At 43.9% G+C, this 26,354-nt stretch overlaps 1 protein-coding gene across 14 annotated transcripts in view; it reads left to right on the top strand.

Annotated features, from left to right (window-relative positions):
* The window catches only part of ACACA (acetyl-CoA carboxylase alpha), a 280,386-nt gene that overhangs the window by 208,612 nt on the left and 45,420 nt on the right, over positions 1-26,354 (top strand). For all 14 annotated transcript variants that reach the window (XM_057317769.1, XM_026517535.4, XM_048223482.2 and 11 more), the window contains 7 exons: positions 5,560-5,703; positions 6,268-6,388; positions 9,533-9,629; positions 12,686-12,782; positions 13,924-14,059; positions 20,640-20,817; positions 22,561-22,673. In XM_057317769.1, the coding sequence (XP_057173752.1) occupies positions 5,560-5,703; positions 6,268-6,388; positions 9,533-9,629; positions 12,686-12,782; positions 13,924-14,059; positions 20,640-20,817; positions 22,561-22,673 (886 nt within the window). The remainder of the gene's footprint in view (positions 1-5,559; positions 5,704-6,267; positions 6,389-9,532; positions 9,630-12,685; positions 12,783-13,923; positions 14,060-20,639; positions 20,818-22,560; positions 22,674-26,354) is intronic.

Genomic DNA, 26,354 nt, shown 5'->3' with positions numbered 1-26,354 from the left:
CTGGGGTGATTTTGATAGTGGTTATATGAGTATATATATATTTGCCAAAATTCATAGAATTCTACACCTAAAAATGGTTTTTTCTATATGTAAATTATACCTCAATAAACCAGACTTTTTAAAATTTCCATATTTGGAAGCAATTTATTGTCAGTACATTCAAGTCTGTAGATCAATGAACAGTTGTTGGATCCCTGAGAGAAGTGATTTCTCTTTGGCAGTTTTCGCTCCAGAAGCCTATGCCTTTTCTCATACATTTGATAGGTAAGCAGTCATGTGGCTCTTCTCTACCCCCATTACATTAAAAATGCATTTCTGTTCCTCACACAGTCCACCTTCAAATCCTTGTCATCCTTCTGCCATCTGACTCATTCCTCTGTTTTCCCCACCTTTCAGTAAGCAGAGGTCTTCCAGTGGCCTGTATCTTCATCTCCCCTTGGTTAACTATCTTCTCCCACCACTGATTGCGCAGTCCTTTTTACTCCCAATTTACCCATCAGCAGACCCGATCACTTCATAATACTGCTGTGTGCGGAGAGGTTTTTGGTCTTGCAGTGGGTGGTCTTGAATCCAGTTGTGGCTCAGGTCAGAGGCTGAGTCCCTTCTCTACCCCCAACTCTAGACTACCAGCTGCCAGCCAGCACTCCAGTTTGCCAGTGACAAGTGGCAATGAAGAGGGGAGAGGAAGTTGTAACCCTGAGTCTGTATATCAAGAGGCTGTGTTTTGGGAACCCCAAATGTTCTTGGTTGCATTGGCACCGGTTCTGTCTCCCTAGAGATTTAATTCCATTCACCCTTGGATATATTCCTGGAGAAACATTTACACAGTAATATGTGCTGCACCACTTAAAATTGTTAATTGGAGATTGAATTACTTGTCAGCTTTTAAAAATGTAGTCCTCTCAGGTCAGGGAGGAGGGTGTCAGCAGCATGAGTAGATGAGCTATTGCAGTTTTTTCTTTCCCTTCCTCTTTTCTCCCCCTCCCTTTTCCTCTCTCATTTTCCTCCTTTCTTTTGTCCCTATTTTACCACTTTTTTCCTGCTCCCACTTATTTTTTTTCCGTATCTCTCTTTCTGCCTTAGCCAAACCTTTATCAATAACTTGACAGATCCCACAGTGACTCTAATATCTAGAATCATGAACGAGGTCCAGTAATGATAATTGCTTGGGAAATGTACAAAACCCCTCCTCACATCCTCTTGAGGGTGAAAATATTCTAACGAGAAGGAGGATTGCAGCAAGGACTCAGTTTGTATAGCCTAAATTCTTAGATGCAAGAGGAATTTTATACTTCCTGCTTCTTTAAATAGAAGATTGCCCTGACCCAAGAATTGTTTAAAGGGGGAAAGATTGGCTAAAGGGGGAAAAGCAGCAGATTTCATTTTTTATTCCATCGATATGCATCATTATTTTTCACATCTTCAGCACATGATTGCAAATATTTGCCTGTAAGTCTAAAGGCCCCTAACATAATGTGTATATCAGGACAAAGGCAGTTTTTTAAAAAATTGAGCTAAGTTGCATCTATGAAACTTGGAAATCTCAATGCCTGTGCTGACAGATAACCTGACAAGTAAATACTATACTTATTCAGTATTACATAGTGATTTCATTTGCACAAAACCTCACAATGCTCTGCCACTTCAGTCAAACGTCTGGAGCACTGGGGAAAGGAAGAACGTGTTTATCTTGATCTCCAAAAAGGGATTTAAGGGAGAGAGCAGGCGGTATATTAGACTGTTTTCATTGCCTGTCAGCTATGGTAAACCTGAGCTGTCTGCAGTGTCTCTAGATAAGCAGCAACAGCAGCAGAGGCCTTAGCATGTATGTATGACTGCATTCATTTGTACTTCTTCTGTATCTCGAAATTTCCAAAGGCCGTGTAGCGTCTTCGGTGGAGCCTTTAACAGTTGTGTCTCTGCTAATCACTGGCTTTTATGTGGCGCCCTTCATGCTCAGGTCTGCCAGCTGCAGTGAATGAAGGGCTGGATGAGACTTAAGTTTATATCGAGTGAATGAAGATCGTCTTTCCCCTCAGAGTCGGCCCTGTTCAGTTCTGTGGGGAGGGCACTCTTCGGCGGCGGCCCCTGACGTGGTGCCTGTTCCTAATGTTTTACGGTACTGCTTCTGCACCTAAACCCGGGGAGCAGCAACGTGGGGCCTCGGGAGCCACCTCTGTTAGAATGGTTCCTGTGTTGAAATATGATTACTGACGCTTGTTGGGAAGATAAATTAAAAGTTTGCATCACGCAGTAGAAAATGTGAGAAACGTAATTTGGGAAAATGGAAGATGGCCAGCAACTCGATCTGTGTAGCAATGTTTATGTCGCAGTTGAGAAGCTGATGAATAAAGCTCTCCTACTTCATGAAGATACTAAGTCAGTGAGGGTTGTTCACCCCACATTTTTCTGTGAAATGGTAGGGCGACGCCCAAGAATAAAACAGTGGTACCGTCTATGTGGGCTCTTTTCTCTGCCTTCCTAGATGCTGATCGGGGTTTGCATAACTGTTCCAGCGTGATCATTTCAGAGTTAGGCAGAATGGATTTTGTCCTAGCCCAGATCCTGCTTCTTTGGTTGAAGCTTTTGTTGTGAAGTATTCTAAAATCATTAAAACCACTTGAGTCAGCAACGACCCCTATAAATCAGGAGCGATTGTGTGCACCCTCATTCTACTGGTGCCTGCTCCGAACATACGGTCATTGAAGATGAACCGGAGGGTACTGCTTTCCCGTCACCGATTGTAAAGTAGCTATGATTGTTAGCTTTTGGTTGTGATTAGTGAAGCAGGTTTCATTTCTGCGGGTCCTTCCCTCCCCACCCCCACCCCCTAAGATAGGGCTGGTCAGAGAGAGCCATTTGGAGGCTCTGTTAGTCTAGCCTCTAATTTTTCCCTTTTAATTCCCAAAGTAAATGAATTTTCTCACATGACAAACATTTCTTTAGTCCAGAAATAGTGTGCTTGGTTGTGGTAAGCCCTGGTTAGGTTTCTTTCTGAATCCAGTGTACAAATACTGCCTTTTCAGAACAATGCCAAAGCTTCAGAAGCTGAGTTTTGCTTGTAAAAGGAAGGTGTGCTAGGTGATTAAACTCTTGCTCCCTCCAGGTTTGTCTCCCATTAATTTATATGAATATGGGATGGAATGGGCAAGTGGCAGAGCCTCCGAGAGTAGCCCTGGTCCTGGATGCTCTTTTCTTTTGAAATGAGGGACAAAGATGTGTGAGGAAGATGTATTCGGACAGCTGAGCAGCTCTTGGTCTGCTTTGGTCCCTTTTGCCAAGATTGGTCCTTCTTTAATCCATCACTCATTTTGGAGGGATGTGAGGTTCTAAGAAGGTGGACATTATCAACTACTAGAAATAGTGTTTCCTAGGAAAGAAGACCATCTTTTTGAGTAGGAAACAGCCCCAGTTCTCCTCTAGGCAGCAAGGAGTTCTTGGCTCCTGACACAGATTGCAAATATCAGATATTCAGGGTCAGTGCAGTGTCTCCTTTTTATTTCTTTTTCCCCTTTCCAATTTTATTTTAATAATTAAAAATACTGCTGATCACGCTGAATGACTTCTGGCAGAGAGGCGATCTGTCCCAGAAGGACCAGTTGTGGGCCATCGGGTTTATGACTTCCATAAAACCAGAGCCAGATCAGAGCATGGCCTCCCTGAGTGACAGGGTTTTTGCTTCCACCAGGGTCCCCCATCAACTGACTGCTTTGGATATTTGTTTTGGGTTGGTTTTTTGTTCTGTTTTGTTTCCTGATGCATGTGCGACTATACATGTGTGCACACATTTAAAGATATAAATGAAACAGGTATGTAATGCCCTCTGCCTGTTAGAAAGACTAAAGCCATCAAAATAACAAACGGCGTGTATTTGCTAGAATGTCAAAGTTATGAGTTTATTTTGTAATGATGTGCTCCTGCCTTCATGAGGTAAACTGGCCGTGGCGGAGGTGTTATTAGTAATATGGACTCAGTGGAGCAGAAAGCCGAGTGACCGAGAGATCAGTGTATCAGTCAGAGAGAGGGCAAATGGAAAGAGACAGCAGGAGAATGAGAAAGGAGCCACAGTGCCTGGGCTGAGATTAAAGACAGACTGAGAGGAGGAGGGGGAGCCCAGTGGTCACATACAGTCTCCCCTGTTCCTGGGGCTCCTTCAGAGGACTTGCCGGCATGTCACTCAGCTCAGGGCTGTCTACAAAGACTGGTTCTCTGCACTTCCTTACCAAGGAAAGCACTTTGGCTTTCCATATTCCTTTCAGAAGACTCTCTTCCTCCCCTCCCAGCTGAAGTTCAGTGGAACGGAGGCCAGCTGGGTCACACTGAGGTGATGACTTTGGTGGCCAACTTCCTCATCCTTTTCAGGGACTTGATGTCAGGGCTGACCCAGCATGAAGGGAACATCTCAAAGCTCCTAACAGGAAGGGGCAAGATGGGAATATACAGGTAGAACATGCTGGCCTTCCCTTTATTAGATTCTTCCCAGAGACTGAAAATGAATGAAAGTTACTAAGGAAGCAAATTTGTGTTGTGGTTATTTTCTGAAGGAGGAGGGGAGAGGGAAGAGAAAAGGTAAAACACAGTAAGCGCTCTACAACTGTTTAGAGCTCTCCAGGGCTACCCTAGATGCCTGGCAATTACTACACACTCAGCAGTTGGCAGTAGTCCGTGATCAGGCTGCCCGGCTTCCATTGCTGGGTCAGAAAACCTCCCTCCCTGAAAGAAATGATTAACCAGTCTTCTACGGGAAAAGAAACCCTACAATTTCCAAGTCCACGAATATTTTTTCTTCCTATTTTTTCTCCTTCTTTAAAGGAAACGTCCTGGTTTCCAATTGCAGGTGCCTTTCAACCTCACAGGGGTTAAACTCCTCCAGGAATATACCGGGGATAGAGGCCTTCTGTATTCCCTGGAACCTTGGGAGAGAAGGACAGAGGAGAGGCGGGCTTGGGTATAAATCACTGCCCTCCACCCAGCACACAAAGATGACTTTAAACTCAAGGGTTCATGTATGTATGAGATGCTTCCGGATTTTGCCAGCCTTAAGACTTGTGTGTGGGGACCAGCTTTAAAAATCAGATGTAAGGGGAAAAGTAATCCTTTTAAAAAAATTAGGGATGCAAACCTCACAGCATTTAAGTGAGACTTGTCACTGAAGATTGTCAAAAGACAGGCATGTTACCTCTGTGTATATGTGCAGCAATCCGCCGGCCTGCAGACACTGGGGTAGCCTGCACCTCCGGGTCACAACCTCACCCCCCTCCCCCCCACGGTTCTAGGTGAGTCGAAGTGTGCTAACACCTGTCTGTGGCAGCTAGGAGGGAGAGGGAGAGGCTTGCTGGATTTTAAATTGCAACGGTATCTATGATTGTTCAAAAAAAGCCTTTTTTATTTTCTCAGCTTTCTTTTTAAGATAAATGTCCAGATAGTCCCTCCGAACAACCCACAGAGGCTGGAATCTGTGTCTTGTGGAGAAAAAAAACCCATTTTACTGAGAATCACAGAATAGACTTTGCCTTTATTTCTGTCAAGACAAGTGTCTTCTCTTGCTTGTTCCTCCAGGTCCTTGGGCGGGAGGTATATACCTCCAATAACCAGCTCGGGGGCATCCAGATCATGCACAACAATGGGGTGACCCACAGCATCGTTTGCGATGACTTCGAAGGGGTTTTCACTGTCCTGCACTGGCTGTCTTACATGCCAAAGGTGAGCACTTCCCAGCCAGCAGACAAAGCTCCCAGCACCTGGCCTTCCCACTGCAGCTCACGCGGCCTCTTTGTTTGAGGTCTCCTCTTTATGGTGGAGAAACTGTTTAATGAAATATTCCTCTGTAACTTACTGGTTTCTCTTTTTCTTGCAACCATCTTTGGGCTTCTACCTTTAAAATGCCTTTGGATTCCATTGGTTAGGCCCCTTTCCGATGTTTTCCCCAGTCACAGAAGCCTTGATGGCCTCTCTGGGCTCAGATCACTGGGTTTTCTCTTTCATAATAGCCATCCGTCCCCCGGGAAGCTTCCCATCAAGTGTGGGTACACGGAAATCAAGAGTCAGAATGTACCACTTTTTGCCAGGCTCCTACATGAGACTTGAGACCTGGGCATGTTCTCAGGGCTTGGCATACAGCCGGGACGCCTGTAGCTGATGACTGGGACGGATGGGTACGATTCTGTATTTGGTACCTACTGTCCTTGTAACGACTGTGGCTGCATCAGGACCATGGGCCTGCTGTTTTCACTGATTGCTGTGCTCTTTCCTCCCAACCACTTTTAGAGTGTGTGCAGTTCAGTTCCTCTCCTGAACTCCAAGGATCCTATAGATAGAATCATCGAGTTTGTTCCCACGAAGGCCCCATATGATCCTCGATGGATGCTAGCAGGCCGACCTCACCCAAGTAGGTATATATTTGAGGGTCCGGTAGTACCCTGGCCCTCAGGTTGTCAGTCTTCCTTTTAATCACTAACCAATTGCTGCACAATAGTATGTGACAAAACAGAGCTACTAAAGGAGCTGTGCAAATGAGACAAATCTTTAAAACAGCTCTCTGAAGATCAAGGTGGAAAATCCTTCAAGAACAAATGAGAACCAAATGAAATTAGATGTATAAGTCAGTCACTGAGGCATACGCAGGGCAGTCACTAATACATTCCTTCTGTTAATTCTGTTATTAAAGCACTTATTACTTAACAGGTTCAAATACTTTAAAACAGTTAAATCTAAGCAATAAAGTCATAGAACCTTTGACCGTCTAGGCTCTGTAAACAGAGATTAATCAGATCAGTTTTAGAAAAGGTATTTGGCCCTTTGGTGTGGAACGTGACTGCACTCTTCTCGGCAAGCTATTTCCGAGCATGCACCCTGCACGTACCCTTCTTTTTTTATGATATTGGTAAAAGTACTGGTACTTGCTTTAGTTATTAATGTAAGGTTACTTTGTAAGATCATCATTCACGAAGAGATTGTCCAGAACTCTTAATTTTATAAATATATCGAGTGAGAACAAACCTTTCCCACGTGTTTATGTAATACATCACTCTGTCTTATGGCTGGTTTTACCTATCTTTAAAACAAAAACAAAACAGAGGAAAAGGGGTGTCTCCAGGTAAGGTGAGTGTACATTCGTGTTTGTCGGTCCATTAAGCTGTTTGAACAAACCTTTGCTGGTCAGGTGGTTCTTTTGTGAAGCCCCAAATCCCTCTGCTACATTTTGCATCTATTTTTTTTCAGGTTGTTTGAGAAGGTGTTTGTTCTTTTTTTGCATATTTATTGCAACTATTTCAAAGAAAGCAAGTGCAGAAAATAATTCATTAAATTTAAGAGTCACTGTGATTTTGTTGAAAGAAAAAAGAAGTCTGCATAAGGAAGACTTAAACCTTTGTCAGTACCCACTCTGAGCTAGGTGGGACTACAAAGCACTTCCGTATACATTATCTTATTTGGGCTGTCTACTTCTCAGAGATAAAAAGAGATTACCACTTCACAAGCCCAGAGAAGTTAAGTGATTTGTGCAAGGTCACACAGCTATTACTTAGGAATTAGGGCTTAATCTACAGCCCAACTATAGATAGTATAGAAAAATCACGAGAGGAATTTTAATTTAAAATTTTACCTATTGTCTTCAATGCCTTTTCTTGCTGCTCTTGATAAAACTAGTTTTTCTTACATAGCCAGAAAAATCACCATAGTAATCTCCCTACCTCTCATTTGTATGATTATGATAAGAACTATGAACCTAAAACACCTGTCAGCCTTAAAATCCAGTACTTTTCTGGGAGAATTCAGAGCAGGAATCTGTGAGTCCTCCTGGGAATCATCCGGGGAGGAGGTGGGTGCATCTTAGCTGGCTTCTAAATTCTACATCTGAACTGAACACAACGTGTTCTTTGGGGGATCGGGGGGTGAAGTCTACCTACACTAGCCATAGCCCACCAGTGAGTCCCCTCCCCCAATCAACATACAAGGCAGGAGGGTTTTTAAAGAAACCCTTCCATTTTGATGAATTCTGTTGTTCCAAATCATTCTTAATTGAAGTAAGAATCATAAAATGATCCAAGCATATGAGGTTACAATTTCAGTATCCTGATGCACTTAGAAGTTTGATTTAGAACCTTCATCAAAATTTGAGCCCTCTTTCGTGGGGTGAACAGATGTGTGTGTATGTAGGTGGGCATTATCCTGGCCATTATTAATGAGATCCACAGAATAAAATGAAATTTGTGATAAACTAAGTTTTCTGTTTTTGGGATAATATTTTTTCATCGACTCCCTAGTAATTCATCCTGCTGTCTGTGCACAGCTAACGCTCGCTCCCAAATCGAGTGACTTCAGATTTTAATTTAGTGGAAGCGTTAAAGAAAGCAGATGATTCCCTGTGATAAGTTAAAGCAGATATCTTCTAGGTGAAAAGTTAAAGTCATTTATTAGAGGAGATAGTGCTGTGATATTCTTCAAACTGACGCCCAACACGAGACCAGAATCTAAACGATCAGCTTTGGGCTCACGATAGAGAGATAATTTTGAAATGGATGATCACATTTTACACTGGGGCCATAGAGGCAAGGAATGTAGAACACAGTAATTACAAATTTAGTCTTGATAAAACACTCTCCATCCTGTTTAAGTCAGCAGAGGTTAGCTTGCTCGGATCTCCACTTTTAATTGGTTTTGGACTTGGGTTTTTAGGGGGCGGAGGGCCATGTTCAAATTAGAAGGATCACTGAGAAACCGTGAGCTGAGGGGCAAGCTAGGAAACAGTTATTTGCAGAAGCTTTTATGGGGCCTTGGTCAAACACGGATACCTGTGGAACAAAAGTTTTTTTCTTAACCTACGATGTCGAAAGTTACGTTTCTTGCCACCGAAGGAAATTCTGTGTGCAGGGGAGGTTAATGACGTTAAGTGTGTGCATCTTAACCGTTATATTTTTGCTGTGTGTCAAGAGTATATGGGCATGGCCCTTTCTTGTAGAAAGATTATACTTTTTGAGCTGTAAGTAAAGTGGACGTATCTTGTTGCTTTTTTTAGCAGAGAAGCCAAGTCCCTTTTCTTTTCCCCAAATTTGGGTCCTCATCTGATCATTAATACTTATAATTGGCTGTCTTCAGCTTTCCATTAAAAAAAGTCTGTGGAATCAAACAAAACTGTAAGCTAAGTTTTAAAATAGAAATAGACATTTTGAAAACACTTTAATGACTTGCCTGCCTTTTGACAAATTTTTGGAGCGTTTTGAAAAAAGCCAAGTTATTTATTTAAAAGCATGCAAACTCTCTGCTAGCTGAACCCCATCGTTTAACAATAAATGATGCTTTTGCTGATAAATGATTCTTTTTATGCAGACTAGCAAATGAAATAGGAGATGGTGTCTGAAGGCAGATGAGCATTCAGCTGCGTAATGCCTGCATCTATTATAATATGGTTAAAAACACCAACAACCTCCCCAAAACAGTCCCCCAAATCCAACCTTAAATTTGCCAGTTCCGGTGCTTTTTCAGTGGATTGACGGTCTTTATTCCCTTTGTCCTCTTTCCTTCCCTTCTGTAGCCCAGAAAGGTCAGTGGTTGAGTGGATTTTTTGACTATGGATCTTTCTCAGAGATCATGCAGCCCTGGGCCCAGACTGTGGTGGTCGGCAGAGCCAGGTAAGGGCGCTCTTGTTTTGGAAACTCTTCTTCCTCCCAACTAAAAATAAGAAAGGAAGGGGCCATGACTATCGAGGTTTTTGGGTTATTGGGTTTTTTTTTTGGTTTTGGTTTTGGTTTTGTTTTTTTTACCAATAATGTTCTCTTTGTCTAAACTTTCTAAGAATATTGGATTATAGACATGCCCAAGGCAGCATAACTGGAGTGCTGGTTCCCAGTAGTCATTTACTGTATCACTCCAACAATGCGTTTCATCTGAAGTCTGGTTTTCACATTTCCTTTTTGTAATACTGAAGGAAAAGCTCTTTGAGGGCTGTAAAGCCCAAATACAATAGCCACAGCCCACCAGTGACCTTCCCCTTCCCCAAAGACCTTTTTCTTTCTGAAGTAGGTGACAAATGAACCCGACTCCTCTACCTTGCCATGGAACCCAAAAGATCTATGTAACCTAGAAGAAGTTCCGTCCTGGCATCAAGATTATTTAAGTGTAACAAATTCACGACACTGGCTTATCATCAGATTTGAATTGCAAAGAAAAAAGTTTACCTGAAACAGGAATGAGTAAAATAAACTGGAATAGATTTGCCGGGCTACCTCTATTTTTCAAATGGGAAATTGAAGTTTCTATTAAATTTTAATACCCACTCTAAGAAGTGCTTCACTCACCAGCAAGCTCTGCGCGAGATAATCTGTGGCGCTCGCTATAACGAGCACCTGCCAAGGCTGATCTTAATCTCGTTCTGCACTGCAGAGACATGCTGCCCTAGGGACCCACATCTGGAGCTCACCTTCCTCTCGGGGGCAATCAGTTTTCCTTATCTTGGTGAAAAGTGGCACCTGCTCAAGATTCTCAAACATGCCACATTGGGTTGAGATTTAGATTCTAGCCTTGAAAATAATTCTAGGCTTTGTGGTTCTCTCAGTACAGCAGGTAAGCACGTCTCACGCTGCCAATGACAAGGAGCCATCAGATGGCAAATCCAACAGACAGGATCTTCCACTGTGACTCAGAATAAGAGTCCGGCCTGGAGTCAGCCCAGACTGAAACTCACAGGGGCCAGCTCCCGTTTTCTCTCCCGTCTCAGGTCTTCTACCCTCACCACAGGCTTCTGGGGCCCAGTGAGAACTATTCTTTGTGCCTGGCAAAATTCCTACTGGGGAGGGGGCGTGGGGGTTGCACTAGAGAGAGAGCCCCCCTTTCCAGCATCGGTCGTTTTTTTTTTTTTACAGAGGGTCCTCACATCACACTCAGACCAACTTTTTTGAAAATTTGCCTGTTACCTGTGCTGCTTCAGTGTCCCTGTCTGTTAAAAACATGACAGATTTTAAGCCACAGAAAGCGAAACCTTTGTGAAGGTCTTTTAAGATCCTCCCACGGGAAACAAGAGAATAATGCTTTACACTTATGATTGGAAGAAAAGGGATTGTTCTGTGAGCAAGATCAGTCAGCCTGGCTTTAGTTAGCTCCGCCATTGTTTATTGCAACCCTCACTCTGACTTCTTCCTTTCTTTCCATCTGATGAGTTCTGGGCTTCTTACTCCAAACACATACACATGCTCACAAGTATATAAAACACAAATGGAGCTAGCTTCTTTCAAAAGCAATGGCATTTCGAGAAATAAATATAAATGTATTCTTCTGGGATTGTTACTGTAAGTGCTGCCAAAACTCATCTTTGGTATGTATGTTTGGAATATGTGTGCTATTGGCTGTAAATTGTCTTTTATTATTCCATGGCACCTTGTCCAGGGACACACTATAAAACAAGATGTAGCATCTTCATGTGCTAGCCTGATAAAATTTATATGAAGTATAATAGAAAACAGAAGTTGTTCTGAGCTGTTTTCAAGTTCAATAAATAACTGTAATACTCGGATAAAGATGTTCTTTATTAGGTCACATGGGCCCTAATATATAAGTTATAAGTTACCGATTTAGGGTGGCTTTTGCAATTACAAGTTTCCAGTTGGATTGTTAATCATTGTGAACAGAAATATTTCTAAACCCTCCTGTGTACCTCCTGCTCGTTGTCTGGTTGTCTAGAGGGCTTTTGATTCTGATTCAGTGCAGGCAAGTGACAAGGGGGTGGGTGGTCCCCACTCAGGCCCCTGTCAGGCCTCTTGTGATGACAAGAATCCATTTCCAGTAGCCAGTGTAACAGCCAAAGACCATCCCTCATGGAAAAGTTTGTTATGGAGATGCTGTGGGGAATGAGAGACTATAACCCATCCCAGCCTCGGCCCCAAGGAATGCAGCTGAGCAAGTGAAGATTGAATCACGTTTTCCAGAGTAAGGACTCACCCTGTACCTGCAGCAGCTGCCACCCCTCCCCCCACAGTCACTCTCCCTCTCTTTCTTCCTGATTTTTACTAGGAAATCTTTCTGAGGATCAAGTTGGGAGGTGTCATGCAGCATAGATGCAGAGGCTTTGAGCTCCTGAAGAGTTTTTTAAATTAACATGTGGGAGATTAAATGCATACTTTCAATATAGATCACCTGTTTCACCGAGAGTAACGATTGCAAGTTATCCCTGTGCCACTGCTCTTTTCCAGAGAAAGAGAAAGTTAAGGGCTTATTTAACCACCTCTGTACCCTTGGCACATGTTTTTCATCATCTCCATAACACACCTACACATCACCCATTCGCATGCCCAGTGGGATTTCAGGCGCCTCCTACCTTTCAGACCTTTTCCCTCTGTCTTCACCAAAGAGATGCTGTAGAACGATCTGAGAAGTTTCATTTGGCGTCCACAGAAAACGGTGTGTGCGTGCACGCCTACATGTATGAGCACACACATCCGGACTGTGGGGTCTAACTGCTGAGATTCCCCTAGGACAACCCTGGGTTTGAATGTATATGTGGTGGAGAGCAGGAGTGATTCTGAGGGTAGTCTCCTACCCCTAGAAGAGTCAGATTTCCCCCCTGTTCTCTGTATTTGCAGTTTCCAGTCTCCCCCCCACACACACCCTAATCTTTTGACGTGGGTCTGGAAAAGAAATGACTGACTGACCTGTTTACATACGTTGGGTTCCTCTTTGGCTCATTTTTTATCAGGCTAGGAGGAATACCTGTGGGAGTAGTTGCCGTAGAAACCCGAACAGTGGAACTGAGTATCCCCGCTGATCCTGCAAACCTGGATTCTGAAGCCAAGGTTGGTAACCTCGAGTACCCTGTGCTTCTGTGCTCGGAGCTGGCTTTCCCTTCTGCAGAGCCTGTGGATATACTGGGGGCATTGCAAGCCACAAGTTTTGGAGGGAATGGTAGTCTGCATCCTTGAATAATTTCAGACTGTCATGTGTTCACTTTTAAGATGACTCTAAATGGGGGGCTCCTGGGTGGCACAGCGGTTGAGCGTCTGCCTTCGGCTCAGGGCGTGATCCTGGCATTGTGGGATCGAGCCCCACATCAGGCTCCTCCACTATGAGCCTGCTTCTTCCTCTCCCACTCCCCCTGCTTGTGTTGTCTCTCTCTCTGGCTGTCTCTTGCTGGCTGTCTCTAACTCTGTCAATTAAATAAAATCTTTAAAAAAAAAAAAAAAAGATGACTCTAAATGGACTACCAGCTAAATTCTACTAAAAAATTACTTAGGCCTTTGTAGTGGTCTTGTTGATGCTAGAGAACAGTCTGTGTTTGTTAGGGAGATGGTCTTACGGAAAGGCAGCTGAGGGCTCTTTGGTCCCAGATTCTCTGAACACACACATGGGTGAGCTGTTACTAGAATTAAGAAGTCCGCCCTAATGGCAAATGTGAACACCATCACTCAGCTCTGTTTTAAAAGGGTAGATTATATTTTCACATCCTGACAAGAGTCAGAAAATGAGGGGTGGGAGGGACGAGGAAACAGGTTACTCAGCAGTGTCACACCAAGTGTCTGTTGACCAACCGTGGTACAGAGAATGCTTGTACTAAACAAGGGGTCAGAGGACTGGAGACTGCGTACAGTCGGCTTGTTTTGAGGACCAGTGGAGTTGAGTGACTTACCGTTGCCCTCAGGAAGCCTACAATGAGGATTCCCGAGACTGCGTTCTTCCATTAGAAGCAGCAAGGTTTCCTCTTCCTGACTGAGGAGTGGTGGTGTAATCAGGACTTAAAAAGTAGAGTATTTAACAAAGTCGGAGATCCAGGGTCCTTTCTTCTTTTTGACTTCAAAGATGATCCTCTCGATGAACGACAGTTTCTGTCTGCTTTGGTTGAGTTTTTAAAGTAAACAAGTACAATCTTGTTCACCTTGTCAAAATTCCTCCTCAAGCTCTGTTGTTAATCGTGTCTTCCTTTTTGACTTTCCCCCATAGATAATCCAGCAGGCTGGCCAGGTTTGGTTCCCAGACTCTGCGTTTAAGACCTATCAGGCTATCAAGGACTTCAACCGTGAAGGGCTGCCTCTCATGGTCTTTGCCAATTGGAGAGGCTTCTCTGGTGGGATGAAAGGTAATTGGCCTGCTCTGGGCTGGAGGGGCATAACTGTACAGCACAGGGAGGGAGGGTTCACACTGGGCAGAGCCAACGGGTGTCCTGACAGTCCGTCACCCTAGGCTTTTGGGGATTATACTTCCTCTGAAATACATCTTCTGAGTTGCAGCGTGAGTGCATACATACTGTGTGTTTTTCAGTTCCATACAAAATTTCAGAACAGTCTACTAGTGTGATCTAGATGGGCTGCTGTTGTGGATTTAGCTGTCACAGGTGAATGATGGACTGTTTCGATGGTCCTGGTGAATTGTGATCGTGCTAGCCTCTGTCCCTCTTTTCTGGGCATGATCTTTGTTGATGCTGTGCTCTAACGCTCTATCATGACTGAGGTAGATACTGAAATTAGCCTTCACCAGAAGAAAACAAACAAATTCTGTACCAGAAGCTGTTCTTTGTGGTAATTTGTGGTGTATTTTATTATTATCCAACAACAGCCCTGGGCCGGTGGCTCCAGCATATTAGACCATTATTATACAGGCTCTGTTCTGTGCTATGGGAATCACTTAGTGATGTAGGCAGCTAGTATCACCGTTTACTGAGAATCCTCCCTGTGCAGAGCCACCGTGGATGGTTCAGGGGCACCAAAGGAAATTCTTTCTCCCTCTCATAGCAGCGAAGCGCTCTCTCCAGTGGCTAGAGATTGGTGGCCATGCTGGGGCCAGAGACTACTTACCAGGAGGGGATGAATACACTGGTCAATGTCAACTTTGTTCGCTGGGGGACACCTGAAGGTTCTGAAGTAGTAGAATGAATTAGGGGAACGGAAGGAGGGAGGAGTTGGCAATGCTGGAGTAGAGTGTATAAAAAGGACATTTTATACGTCCTTATCTCCTCAGAGATAAGGACGTATAAAATGTGAAACAATGAACCCAGAAATAGCTTGGGGCAGGAGCATCTCTCACTCTGAGGGAGGAAAAGCCTGAGAAAGTTACCCTTTTATAGATGATCAGCTGTGTGTGAAGAAAGATTCGAACCTTGTGCCAACAACTTTCCCTTCACCTGGCTCGGAAAAGCCCTGGACGGCCAGGCTTCCCTGGCAAAATACAGAAGACTAGGGTGGTTTTTCTTTTCTTTTTTTAAGCTGTAAAGTTCCCCTTTGCCCATATTTGCTGGAGAACTACCACATTTTGTACTTTTCTTGGGGGAGACTTGGGCTGTATGTGCAAATTAATGTTTGTATATTTTTATAGACTCTCAGGTGAATTATTTTATGACGAAGAGAATAAATCAGTGGAAATGCCATGCGATGTTGAAAGCATAGGTTAAACAAGTCAGTCCTGCACATTTTTATTGAGTTCCTATGTGTAGCACCTCTGCTAGCTACTTCTGAGAAAACAAAACTGAGTCAGCGACAGACATTGCCTCAAGGAGTCGAGAAAAATGTCTTGAACAGAATACTACGGTGTTGAAAAGAGTATGATACTGTCCTGAAGTGGTTTTTTTCCGGGGGAGGAGCCTGAAAGGCCTTTCATTCATATACGTGAGGTTTATTTGGCATCCAGTTTCACTTGATCCCAGATTTCTTGGCTGGAAGATTTACATTAAGACTTTGAGAAGGCAATGCTGGTACTCCTTAGTTACCCCTCTTCCCAGGGGCCATCAGGAATTCACTCTTCCTGACATTACTTAGGAGTAAGCCAGCCTGGCTCTTTTGTCCTAAGGAGTTCAAAGTTCAGAAGTTTGCCGCTTGTAGGAAAAGCCTGAGCCCTGCTGCATGTTCTGGCTCAGGCCCAGATTGGCTGCTAGCCATGTAACAATAAGAACGACAACAATTAAGATTTGTTGAGCTCCTTTTACCAGAGGCTGTGCTAACCATTTCACACGCACTATCGTCACATAATCATCACAACAAGCCCTTCTAAGGGGTAGGCTATACTATTTATCGGCATTTTATATACACTGAGACTTAGGTAAAGTAAATTTCCCAAGATCGTTTAGCAAAAAAATGACAGAGCTGGGAGAGGAACACAGATCTGTCTGGCTTCCTGTAGCACAGTTGGCTGAGTTTAGAGCCTAGGACCAAGCCAGCTTTACTAGGACATCTCTAGAATAGACTGTGTAGGTTCCTGAGAAAGTTATTAGCCACCCACCTGCCCTCTGCTTTGAAGTTGTTCTTGGTTATTGTGACAAGAAACTTCAAGAGTTCAGATAGGAGTTGTATATTTTTTTTATTGCCACAAAATACACATAATATTTATCATTTTATCCATCTGTGACTGTACAATTTAGTGGCATTAAATATATACACAGTGTTACATAACCGTCAGCACTAAATATACCCCAAACCTTTTCATCATCCATGACATAAAATCTGTACCCATTAAACAATAAATTCCCCCATCCCCCTACTCCCCTGCCCCTGGTCAAAAATGAGTTACTGGTCCGGTATAGACGAGGGCCAGTTCTGCCTTCTGAATCTTGGTGCTGCTGCATCCGTTCACACATCACTTAAGATAAATAAGCTTTGGGGAAGATAGAGATCAGTGTGAACGTAGGAGGGGAAAGAACATCGCCGTTCATATTTACATACAGGTCAGGATGTTTTCTACATATTATCTCATGTAAAGGGACCTAAGCTGAGAGTCATTCCATATCCCTTGGGGAGATGTTTGCAGTTTTGGTTTCAATACTGGCTGGGGATTATGCAGGGAGGGAAAATAAACAATTATGCCATCCCTCAGTGCACACAAACACACAGCCAGGAGCCGACTGCACTGTGGGTAAAATGACTCCAAAATTGTGTGTAATGAGTAGGAAAAGATTAGAGACAGCTCTTGCTATGCTGAAAATTGACATTAGTGGAGGGAAAAAAAAAACTCTTTACTAGTCAGCCTAGGAGGTCTAATTCGAGCAGTAAAAATATAAATAAATAAATAAAAGTATGTCAAGATGGTATTGGTGCTTTTTTTCCAATGAGTTCTATCTGGCCGGAAGGCTATTCAGCATAATGCAAAATTAAATTATAAAAACTGGCTGAATATTTAGATGGAAGAGCCATTTGGAAGCAGTTTATTTAGACGAACCGGCAATGACCCACAACAGGGAGACATCAAGCGTGAAATTTACTAGAAATTAGCACCAGGGTCCCAGCCTCAGCATGAATAGCTTGATAGGATGCAAATCCCAGTGATATTAAGCTGCCTCACTGCTGGTGCTACAGGGTCACTCTCAGTTGGCTTTTCATGTTATACTTATTATTTTTTCCTGGGACAGGTTATAAATAACAATAAAAAAACATTTATTGAAAACTTTAACTGAAATGAAAGTCTATTTTAAAGTCTCTGATTACTCGGTTGTCGAAATACTGTGTCAGCCGGCCATAATGAACTGATGAGACACGTTATGTATGTGCGGCTTGTGTGTGTCTAATGTTTACCTTCAGCTTCTAACAGATAATCTCGCCCCAAGCCAATAAGATCTGTTCCAGTTTCAAGAGTATGGGGCACTGTGGAAACACCCTACCACCCTGCTCCCTTGTTTGGTGCATGTGGCTGCCACGGTTTATCCATGTTGTGTAACAATGCAGGCCCTAGGCAGGGTTGGTGCCTGGATGCTGAGAACACCCTGGAAAGGCTGTGTGAGCATATGCAGATGTGCTTTGCTCATAGTGCTTAGGAAGTGCCAAGCCCCCGCCTCTCCACTGAAGAACCTATCAGTATTTTCCATTCTCAGTTGCTTTTCTCATGGCCTGAGAACTGGCAGTCAGCATATGCATAGCTTTAAAATTCCCTAGACTGAGGTCTAGCCTAAACCCCCGGGAATACATTCTCCCCTGCGACTCTTGGCTGTGCTTTTTTGCTCTGTCTCAAATGTGAAGGGATTTCAGACAAACGTGTGTCAGACTGTAGCCGGTGCTTCAACCTGCCTTTCAGAATGTGTGGTTTGGGGCCGCTGTGATTCATCATGAGCGTGTTGTTTGTACAGTTTGTTTCGTGTGTGTCCATTTATATTTTAATAGCCTTTGTTGCTTTTGGGTGTTTTGATGGCTGGATTGCAGGTCTGTTGGTGTTCTAGGTTAGATGGAGGCATTGTTTGCGGTCCCAAGCTTGTCAGCTTTAATGAAGCCTGATACCCCTTCGCTACTCACAGTCGTGGGGCCTGGAGATAATTGCTCGGCAGTCAGACCCAAGCCCTTCAGGTAGCTAGTAGTGTCATCAGTACAATTGCTGACGTTTCCGAACATACAAAAACATCCAGGAGAATTTTACAAATCTTCAGTCATTTATTCCAGTCTCTTTTCTGGTTTTGATTTTACTCAGCCATTGTATCAGATGCCGGAAAGCGGGTTACCTCAGCCTCATGCTCTTTCCTCCCAGTAAGAACGAAGTCACGGAAAGTGGACTTCAGAGCCCAAAAGATCTGGGTTCGAATTTTACCTCTGCCGTTTATTCACTTATTTAAGCCTCAGTTTACTCACCGATAACATGGATGTAAGAACATGGTTTTCTAATGATTAAACGATTCATATGTGTATGTATCTGAAATCATGCTCCATGGTGCACAGCAAATTAGCCATGGTGATGAAAAAGAGAGACCAAAGTTCATTTCACAACAGCAAAAAATGCACACAGATTCAGCTTCCTCCCAAACTGCATATCCTACAAACTTGGGTTTTTTTAAATTTAAATAAGTGGGCGCACATTTTAAATAAAGTCCTTCCTTTCTTTCTAGGGGCTGGGTCTGTTCATCGTAGGTAGTACGGACAGATTTTAATTTAGATCTTTAACAAACAGAAGTGAGGGAAGAGCCTGGAAACTATCTTCGTTTCCCTCTGCTTACTTTTTCCTCTCACATAGGATGACTTTGCACACTGTTTTCTGCTGTTTCGCTTTCTCCTTTTATCCGCGTTCCATTTCTTCTCTGCGCGCAATACCACCGAGGGCCACTCCTTTCTCTTACTTGTTCTGAGACTGAGACTGTACTCTTGGCAACACTGAAAAATGTACTGCTAATTACACAATTATTTTATTATGTAGCACTGGTTGAAATATCCACTAAAGAATTAATTTAGTTAAAATAATTTGAACTGAGCAATTATTTTCATAACCGCAGAATTAGCGTAAAGCGCTTAAAGTCCTTTATTCCTGCTCTTCATACAGCAGTTGTGTAATTAGCAGTAAATTTTTTTGGTCTTTGCTTTCCTCCCAAAGGAATAAATGTCTTTGCTCTGATCATATATACAGGGTATGTGACCATACACATTCCTCATAGAGTAGGGAGTTTTTCCTTGGAGCAACTTCTGCATTTTTGGAGTTTCTGAAGCCGTCCCAGAGCGGCCAGGCCCAGCAATAGAGAGAGGCATATACTTTGCGGTGAAGTGTGCTCACTGATGGTTTGTACAGAGAGAGCCATTTTTACTTTGGAGAAGGTGGCAGTTTAATTTGCCAGTAACTACAATGAAAGCATTTTCTATTTGGGTTTGCTCTTAACTTTCTGAAAAATGCTTCTCTGCTTTGGATTTCCAGAATTGATTTATTCCAAATTGAGATCCTTGCTTTGATAGGAAAGTTTGAACTCCGTTGAACCTGTTATTTGGTGTTTAGAAAGGATCCATTGTGGTTCCACTGAAGTGCTCATTAAACATCTAGAATCATAAACCTAAAACTTTAGCCATGTGTAGACTTCAGGGGGCTAGGAGATGGGAAGAGGTCCATAAATTGTTGGGAAATAAATGATAACCAATCCTACTTTCCAAGGACTCACTTTATTGATGCACCAGGGCGCCTTTTCTTCAGGCTGCTCCTGGCCCTGGGGGGTTACAAGGTGTGCTCTTTAGCAAAATGAAGAGGTGACTCTTGTTTTTACGTGGCTGTGTGACATTTCCAATAACTACATATGCATTTTCAGTTTTTTCTCTCATTGATGCCCTGAGAAAGAATTTGTTCTTTCTGGTTGTGTTCTCTCCGACGTGTGTATGTGCTTACCCGCTCCTTCAGCAGACGCTTCCTGAGCACTGACTGTGTTCGAGGCACCAGACGAGACACTGGGGATACAAAGAGGAAAGAGGCCGTTTTTGAAGATAAAATTTTTGAAGGCTTCATTTCCATTAGCTGCACATTTTAAGAGCTTATCATATTCTAAGTATCACGAGAAGACTCGAAAAGAGCTCGAATAGTTCCTTCCTTCAGAAAACTTAATGTAGTGAGAGAGATCACATATTGACATGAAAAATACTCAGCATTTGTAGAGCAAGTGTGAATTAATGTGATGAGACCCGAATCCAGCAATTCAGAAAGGCTATAAAGTGGATAGGCAATCCATAGGGCTTGCACACTGTGTCTTATGAAAGACAGTACACTTCTCTTGTGCTTTTGAAGATCCCCTGCAGTCTTGAACAGAATACAGGTGGAAATACCCCTCCTCTCAGTCTTCCGGGTGGCCGGACAGGACCCGGGGTGGCTGAACCCCCAGGCCTGTCACCTCTGGTATGAGCAGTCTCTTCGTGGAGGCACACTGTGTTATTTTCTATGTGTGCCATGATGTGAACAATATTTGGAAGCACTGTTTCACGATTTCTGATTTGTCTCATTCTCCACAGATATGTACGACCAAGTGCTGAAGTTTGGTGCTTACATTGTGGATAGCTTACGGGAGTGCTCCCAGCCGGTGCTGGTGTACATTCCTCCTCAGGCTGAGCTCCGGGGGGGCTCCTGGGTTGTGATCGACCCCACCATCAACCCCCGGCACATGGAGATGTATGCTGACCGAGAGAGCAGGTAGCGTTCCTTCTTCATTTCCATTCCCTGCCTCTAGGGATCCTCTAACTGTTGGTTTCCTCCTGGAGAACATCATAACCAAGAGAACTTTATTTGAATCTGTCTATTCCCAGAGGTCTCCAAGGTCAGCGAAAGAGATTTTCTAAATAGTGTCTGCTAGGATGAGAAGGAAAGCAGGTGGGAGTCAGGCTTTCCCAGTGGGATCCCACAGCCCAGATTCTTTTACCAAAATGTCCTCTATTCCAGGCACTGGGAGAGACTTGGAGAGAGTCTCTCCTGTTCTTGTGCAGATAGGCCTGATGACTCTCTCTTTCTTAGACATGTGACAGAGGGAGCTCAAGGCAAGTTGGAGTGGAAGGACTAAATTCTTAGTCTGTGGAGTTCTAGGGTCTTCACCCAGCTCTGCCACTGGCTGGCGAGGAACCTGAAGCAGCCTTACTCTCCTTGGACCGCTGCTGCTTGTCTGTGGGATGAGCTGCTCGCCACTGAGGTGCCCCCACAGCACCCACATTCTGTGACTCCAAACCAGCGCTGCTCACTCTGGCATTCTAGAAGCCTTGGAGAGCACCGTGCTCACAGCACCCAGAGAACTGCAAGAGAAAGTCCCAGGCTTTTGTCGGGAGGTGGTCCTTGAAAATACTTAAGTAAAACAGACCACATCCAGCTTACTTTCATAATCTGTTTTCAACCCTTTCCAAAACAGGTAAATTTCACATTGTGTTTCCTTGACATTTTCCATGCCAATTCCTGCGTCCGATCATTTTATCAGAGTACCTGTTTCTGTCTTTCCCCGTGATTTTAGCCTCCTACTTCAACAGCTGCTTGGGAGAGTCCAGTAGTTTTATTGCAAAATCACTAGGCTAGCTGTCTGTACTGAGGGACTTACTATTTTTAAATCCAAATCTAGCCCCTGATCTGATACCAGATCACAGACAGTTCCTCTGCAGACTGTGGAACAAGACCACCTGACTGCAGGTGCAGTCCTGTCATGTGTTAGGCTTGGACAAGTCTCTTAATGCCCTTAGTTTCCTTAGTTTCCTCCTCGGTAAGCTGAGGGATACTCGTTGCTTCCCTCATAGGGGATGCAGACTCGTATAGGATTGCTATGAAGCTTTATATGTAAGCACTTAGAACAGTGCCATGTACATAGTAAGTATTAGCTGTAATTTTTTTTTCTTAATGTAAAAGGTGGTGGTGGTTGTTTTTTAAGTTGTCAAGTTCCTGGTGATAGGACATCATCAGTATGCACTAGAAACTAGAAATGACCCTGAGACCTCTCCATAGCGGTAGGCAGAATGTTTTCCCTCCCGTGGGGATCCTGCCAGCAGACTGACCGCTGTGTGTGGGACCCATCGGCATTGACCCCTCATTGTACAGACTAAGTGCTGGAGGTTGTTCCCCTGCCACTGTGCCCACATCGTCTTTTTCTTTTTTCCTGGAAAAGAATGTGATTCCTGTTACCCTTATCAGCTGTAGATGGTGGAATCTGTATTCCTCTTTTGAGATGGAAGTAGACTGGTGTGGTAATGAGAATTATTTTAATTGCTTTTTGCCTGGCCTTTCTCACACCCCACATAGACACTTTCTGATGCCTGCTTCCCTCCCCGGGGTTCCTTCTGTGAGCCATGGGTGGCCAAAACCATAATGAAGCTATTTCCCGGTCTGCAAATTGTAACCGGCCTCATTCTGTTGTCTCCTTCCTTTAAAGTGCCTCTATTTCTGTTTTGTTTCTCTTGGATCCAGGGGATCAGTTCTGGAGCCAGAGGGGACAGTAGAAATCAAATTCCGCAGAAAGGATCTGGTGAAAACCATGCGTCGGGTGGACCCAGTCTACATTCGCTTGGCTGAGCGATTGGGTATGTCTGCTTGTCCTCCTGGCAAATCAATGAGCCATTCAGCTGATTTGTAATGAGTGCATTCATAGGCCAGGGGAGGAGGCACTGAAGCATTTGATCAAATTCATGATAATCTTTATTTACTGTCCTCTATATGGTAAGAGCCCTGGTAGAATGAAATAGTGTATGTAATAGGAGGGAAAGTGGGACCTAAAAAAAGCAAAAGTCACCCAAGTTTTCTTCTGGTATTTTCTTATCATGCACATAGCCCATCTTTCTGGCCGTGTGGATGTCCTTGTAAAGAATGATTAGCTAGAAGTTGCTGTCGGGGGGGCAGCCTAATCAGGCAGAGAGTATGCTAGGCTTCAATGTCCTGTTTCTGTCTATGTCTTTGGACTAGCCTGCCTCGTTTCTGAGGGATGTGAGAGTCAGTGTCCTGGGACAGAGAAGCTGGAGACCTACCCAGGTGGTGTTCGGGGGCCATCCCGAGCTAGAGAAACAGAACTAAAGATTGTGCCCTGTGCGCTTCCACACAGAGGCCGTGGCAGCAGTAGCCCGGGAACACTGGCGCGTGATGCTTCCGGCCACTACTCTCTTGCTCGTTTGTTTTTGGAGCTTTTGGAAGACGCTGCAGTTTGCACATAGGCCTGAACCCTCGGAGCCCTGTGTTGAGTCCAGAGACCAAATGAGTTTCAGGTCCCTTAAAACACACCTTTCTGCCCAGATCTCCCATCGAGCCCCTTGCCGTGTATGGTTAGTGAAGATAATTGCTTGAGGTTCTTTGATTTGTTGGTTTGTTTTGGTTTTGTTTTTCTAAAGGAACGCAGTGGTTGGCTTTAAAAGGTAGTGAAACTCCGTGAATGGAAGGCACAAAAAAGAGAGGTGCTAGTTCATTTTTTGTTTCAAATAGTAAATTAATAAAGTACTATTTGCGGCCTCTTTATACGCTCACCATCTAGAGACACAAAAATTTCCAAGCGCTTGTCTGCACTCCAGAGACTGCACATCCCGGCAGTTTGGAGCGCTGAGCCAGCTTGCTTGCCAAACACAGTGACTGCGGTTCTAATGAACCCTGTGTGCGTCCCATTGTTTGCCATTAGGTAACAACCGCCAATAACTCTAACCCATCTTGGCCTGATCCTTTTATGGGAAGCGCACACATACAACAAGAATTGGCAAAGCTGTTTCTAAAATCTATTGCCACCCAGAATTGTTGAGGTGGTGTTTTTCTCTTTCTTCACCAAACAGGATAATTACTTCTGACCAGCCCTATACACTTTAATTAAAGGAACTGCAGCTCGAGAGCAAGTTACTCACAACTGTGTAGAGAGAGAGCTCTAAAAGCTTCGGCCACTGATAAGCATCTCACTTAGATGGCTCATAATTGCTCCCAGCATCAGGCAATCGTCGCTGCTGTTTTTACCACTAATTCTGTACAAAGGCAGCAGTGCCACAATTGCAGGACACAGTGAATTGTGTAATTTTCTCTCCTTTTTTGTTTTTTTCATTTTTTCTTCTTCTTCTTCTTCTTTTTTTTTTTTTCCCCCTTTTTTGCTGGTTTTCTTTCTGGCCAATTTAAAATTTGTCAAAGTCGGTCTTCTTCTGGATCACTGCCCTTTGATATTTCGCGCACTCCATTTGCCACCAACAAGCCGCAGGGCCGCAGTTCATGCTGACTCTAGCAGAAGCAGAGAGAGCTCCATTTATCTTACACTGCCTGCTGAATTCCTACTCATTAACTGGGGGTTCACTGCCTCTTTTTAACCCCCCAATGGCTGTTATCATCCCTTCAGAGTAACTGGGTGGTAGGAAGAGGGATCCTCTCTGACATCTGTTTGCAGAACCACTGGATGGTGAGGGGTGTGGGGCCGAAGCTTCTTTCTCTTGAAGGAAAGTGATATCGCTCCCACCTTCACCCAGCACCTTTTCACTTTTGAAATACAGGAAGGGGAGAGGGAGGAGATTCCCAAGTGATGGCCGTTTAATCATTTGTTACAAATCATCTCATTATCAATTTCCTCTCCACATTGAAGAAAACCGTATTTATTTAACCTTGACCAAAATGGCACTAGAGAAAGAATCCTTAGTCTGCTAAATGGGAAGCAGGCTCCGGCCCAGGGCAGGGCGGGAACGCGAGAGTGGATCTAGAATAAAAATAATCATGTACAAGTTTCGGTTAGGTTGCGTGCAGGTAAATTGTTTTAACTCCTCCAAACATTAGCTTCTTCATCTAAGAGTGGGGATAACGCCCCCAACCTAGCCACTGTGAAGATCAGACGAATGTGCGCTCGCTTTGAATCCACGAAGCATTTTTCAAACATGGGGATTGGTGTCATTTCCTTCCCACACGAATCGTCAGAAGAAGCAGGCAGCCACGTTTGGTATCTCTGTGGCATGGGTCTACTTTTGGAACAAGTGGTATAGGAAACGAAATACGAAAGAAATAGAAGAAGTGGTGTTGTCCCTCAGGCAATTGTGGTTTTTCAGAGAGATCATACATACCAGGTGTATTTGTGGGGTCACAGGCCAGCAGGGGTGTTACAGGACATGCTAGGAACTCAGCTTCTTTGGGGTTTGCTTCGGCTTTTGGCTTCTTTCTCAATCAGTGCCTAGAACCAAAGACTGCCAAGGTGCTTTTTCACAAAGTGGGTGAAAATGACCTCTCATTTTCCAGATTGAGAGGGTAAGGCAAAAAGAAGACTCAAATCATAAGACACAAAATAATGTACGTGAGAGCCCAGAATGGGATTGTAGTTCCCTGTGCTCTACTTTTCTCAGGATTTCCCCAGATTTTACCTCAGCTGAGTACTGAGCCTGATCAAAACTAAACAGGAATTCTTTCCCTTTGTCATCTAAAGCCAATTCCATTGAGAAAAATCTGATTCAGGAAGAAGCCTGTAGGAGTGGATGTTACCTTATGTTCCCAGTCTCTTCCCAGATCGGCCTCTGCACTGGGGAGCATGCTGTCAGAACACTTAGACAAACCAATGCACAACTGATTAACTGCGCTCAAAAACATAATTACTATTTATTCTCTAAGGATAATGAGTAATATTTAATTTCTGAACCGCTAACTTCATCTCTTTTGGATTTCTTATTTTTAAAAGCTGACCTTTCGTCATTTTATATAGTTCTTTTGGGTAGAAGGTGAATTACTAGTTTGTCGTTACATGATTATCATAGAGCATGAACACAGCACATACGTTGATTCCTGATAGAGGTAAAGAGAGAAAGAAATGTGATATAAGCCCAAATACCATAGTGTCGCACTGCCGGATTCTCAGAACAGGCTTGGTAGAGTCCGTGCAGGGCAGATAACATCCTACCAGTCTGGTTACCTTAAGGAAATTGAATTCCTTCTCTGGAAATAGAGCCCCAGCCGTCCATGGCCTCTTCGTGTCTCCCTGACATCCTTCTGCCTCCTCAGAGAGCCAGGAGCAGGGAGTGGCTGCAGCGTAAGATGGCCTTCCTAGCCTGGCCTCTTGACGCCAGGACCTGAGATTTTCTCCTGGATCCTTACCCTCATCTTGTGCTAGGAGGGAAATGACAAATCAATTGAGAGAGAGCAAGCGCTGTCCAGTCCAAGCGTGAAGCAATCATAAGTTCCCCTCCATCTCTCTCCCTCAACACAGTCTTTAGGCAAAGGAGCCACTTCGTGAGATGCTATCCTGCTCCAGACACACGTTTCGAACGTGGCCCTGT

Source organism: Ursus arctos, unplaced genomic scaffold (assembly GCF_023065955.2).
Source record: "Ursus arctos isolate Adak ecotype North America unplaced genomic scaffold, UrsArc2.0 scaffold_24, whole genome shotgun sequence".
NCBI lineage: Eukaryota > Metazoa > Chordata > Mammalia > Carnivora > Ursidae > Ursus > Ursus arctos.
Note: the sequence above shows the minus strand (reverse complement) of the source record. Positions and strands in the feature narration are given on the sequence as shown.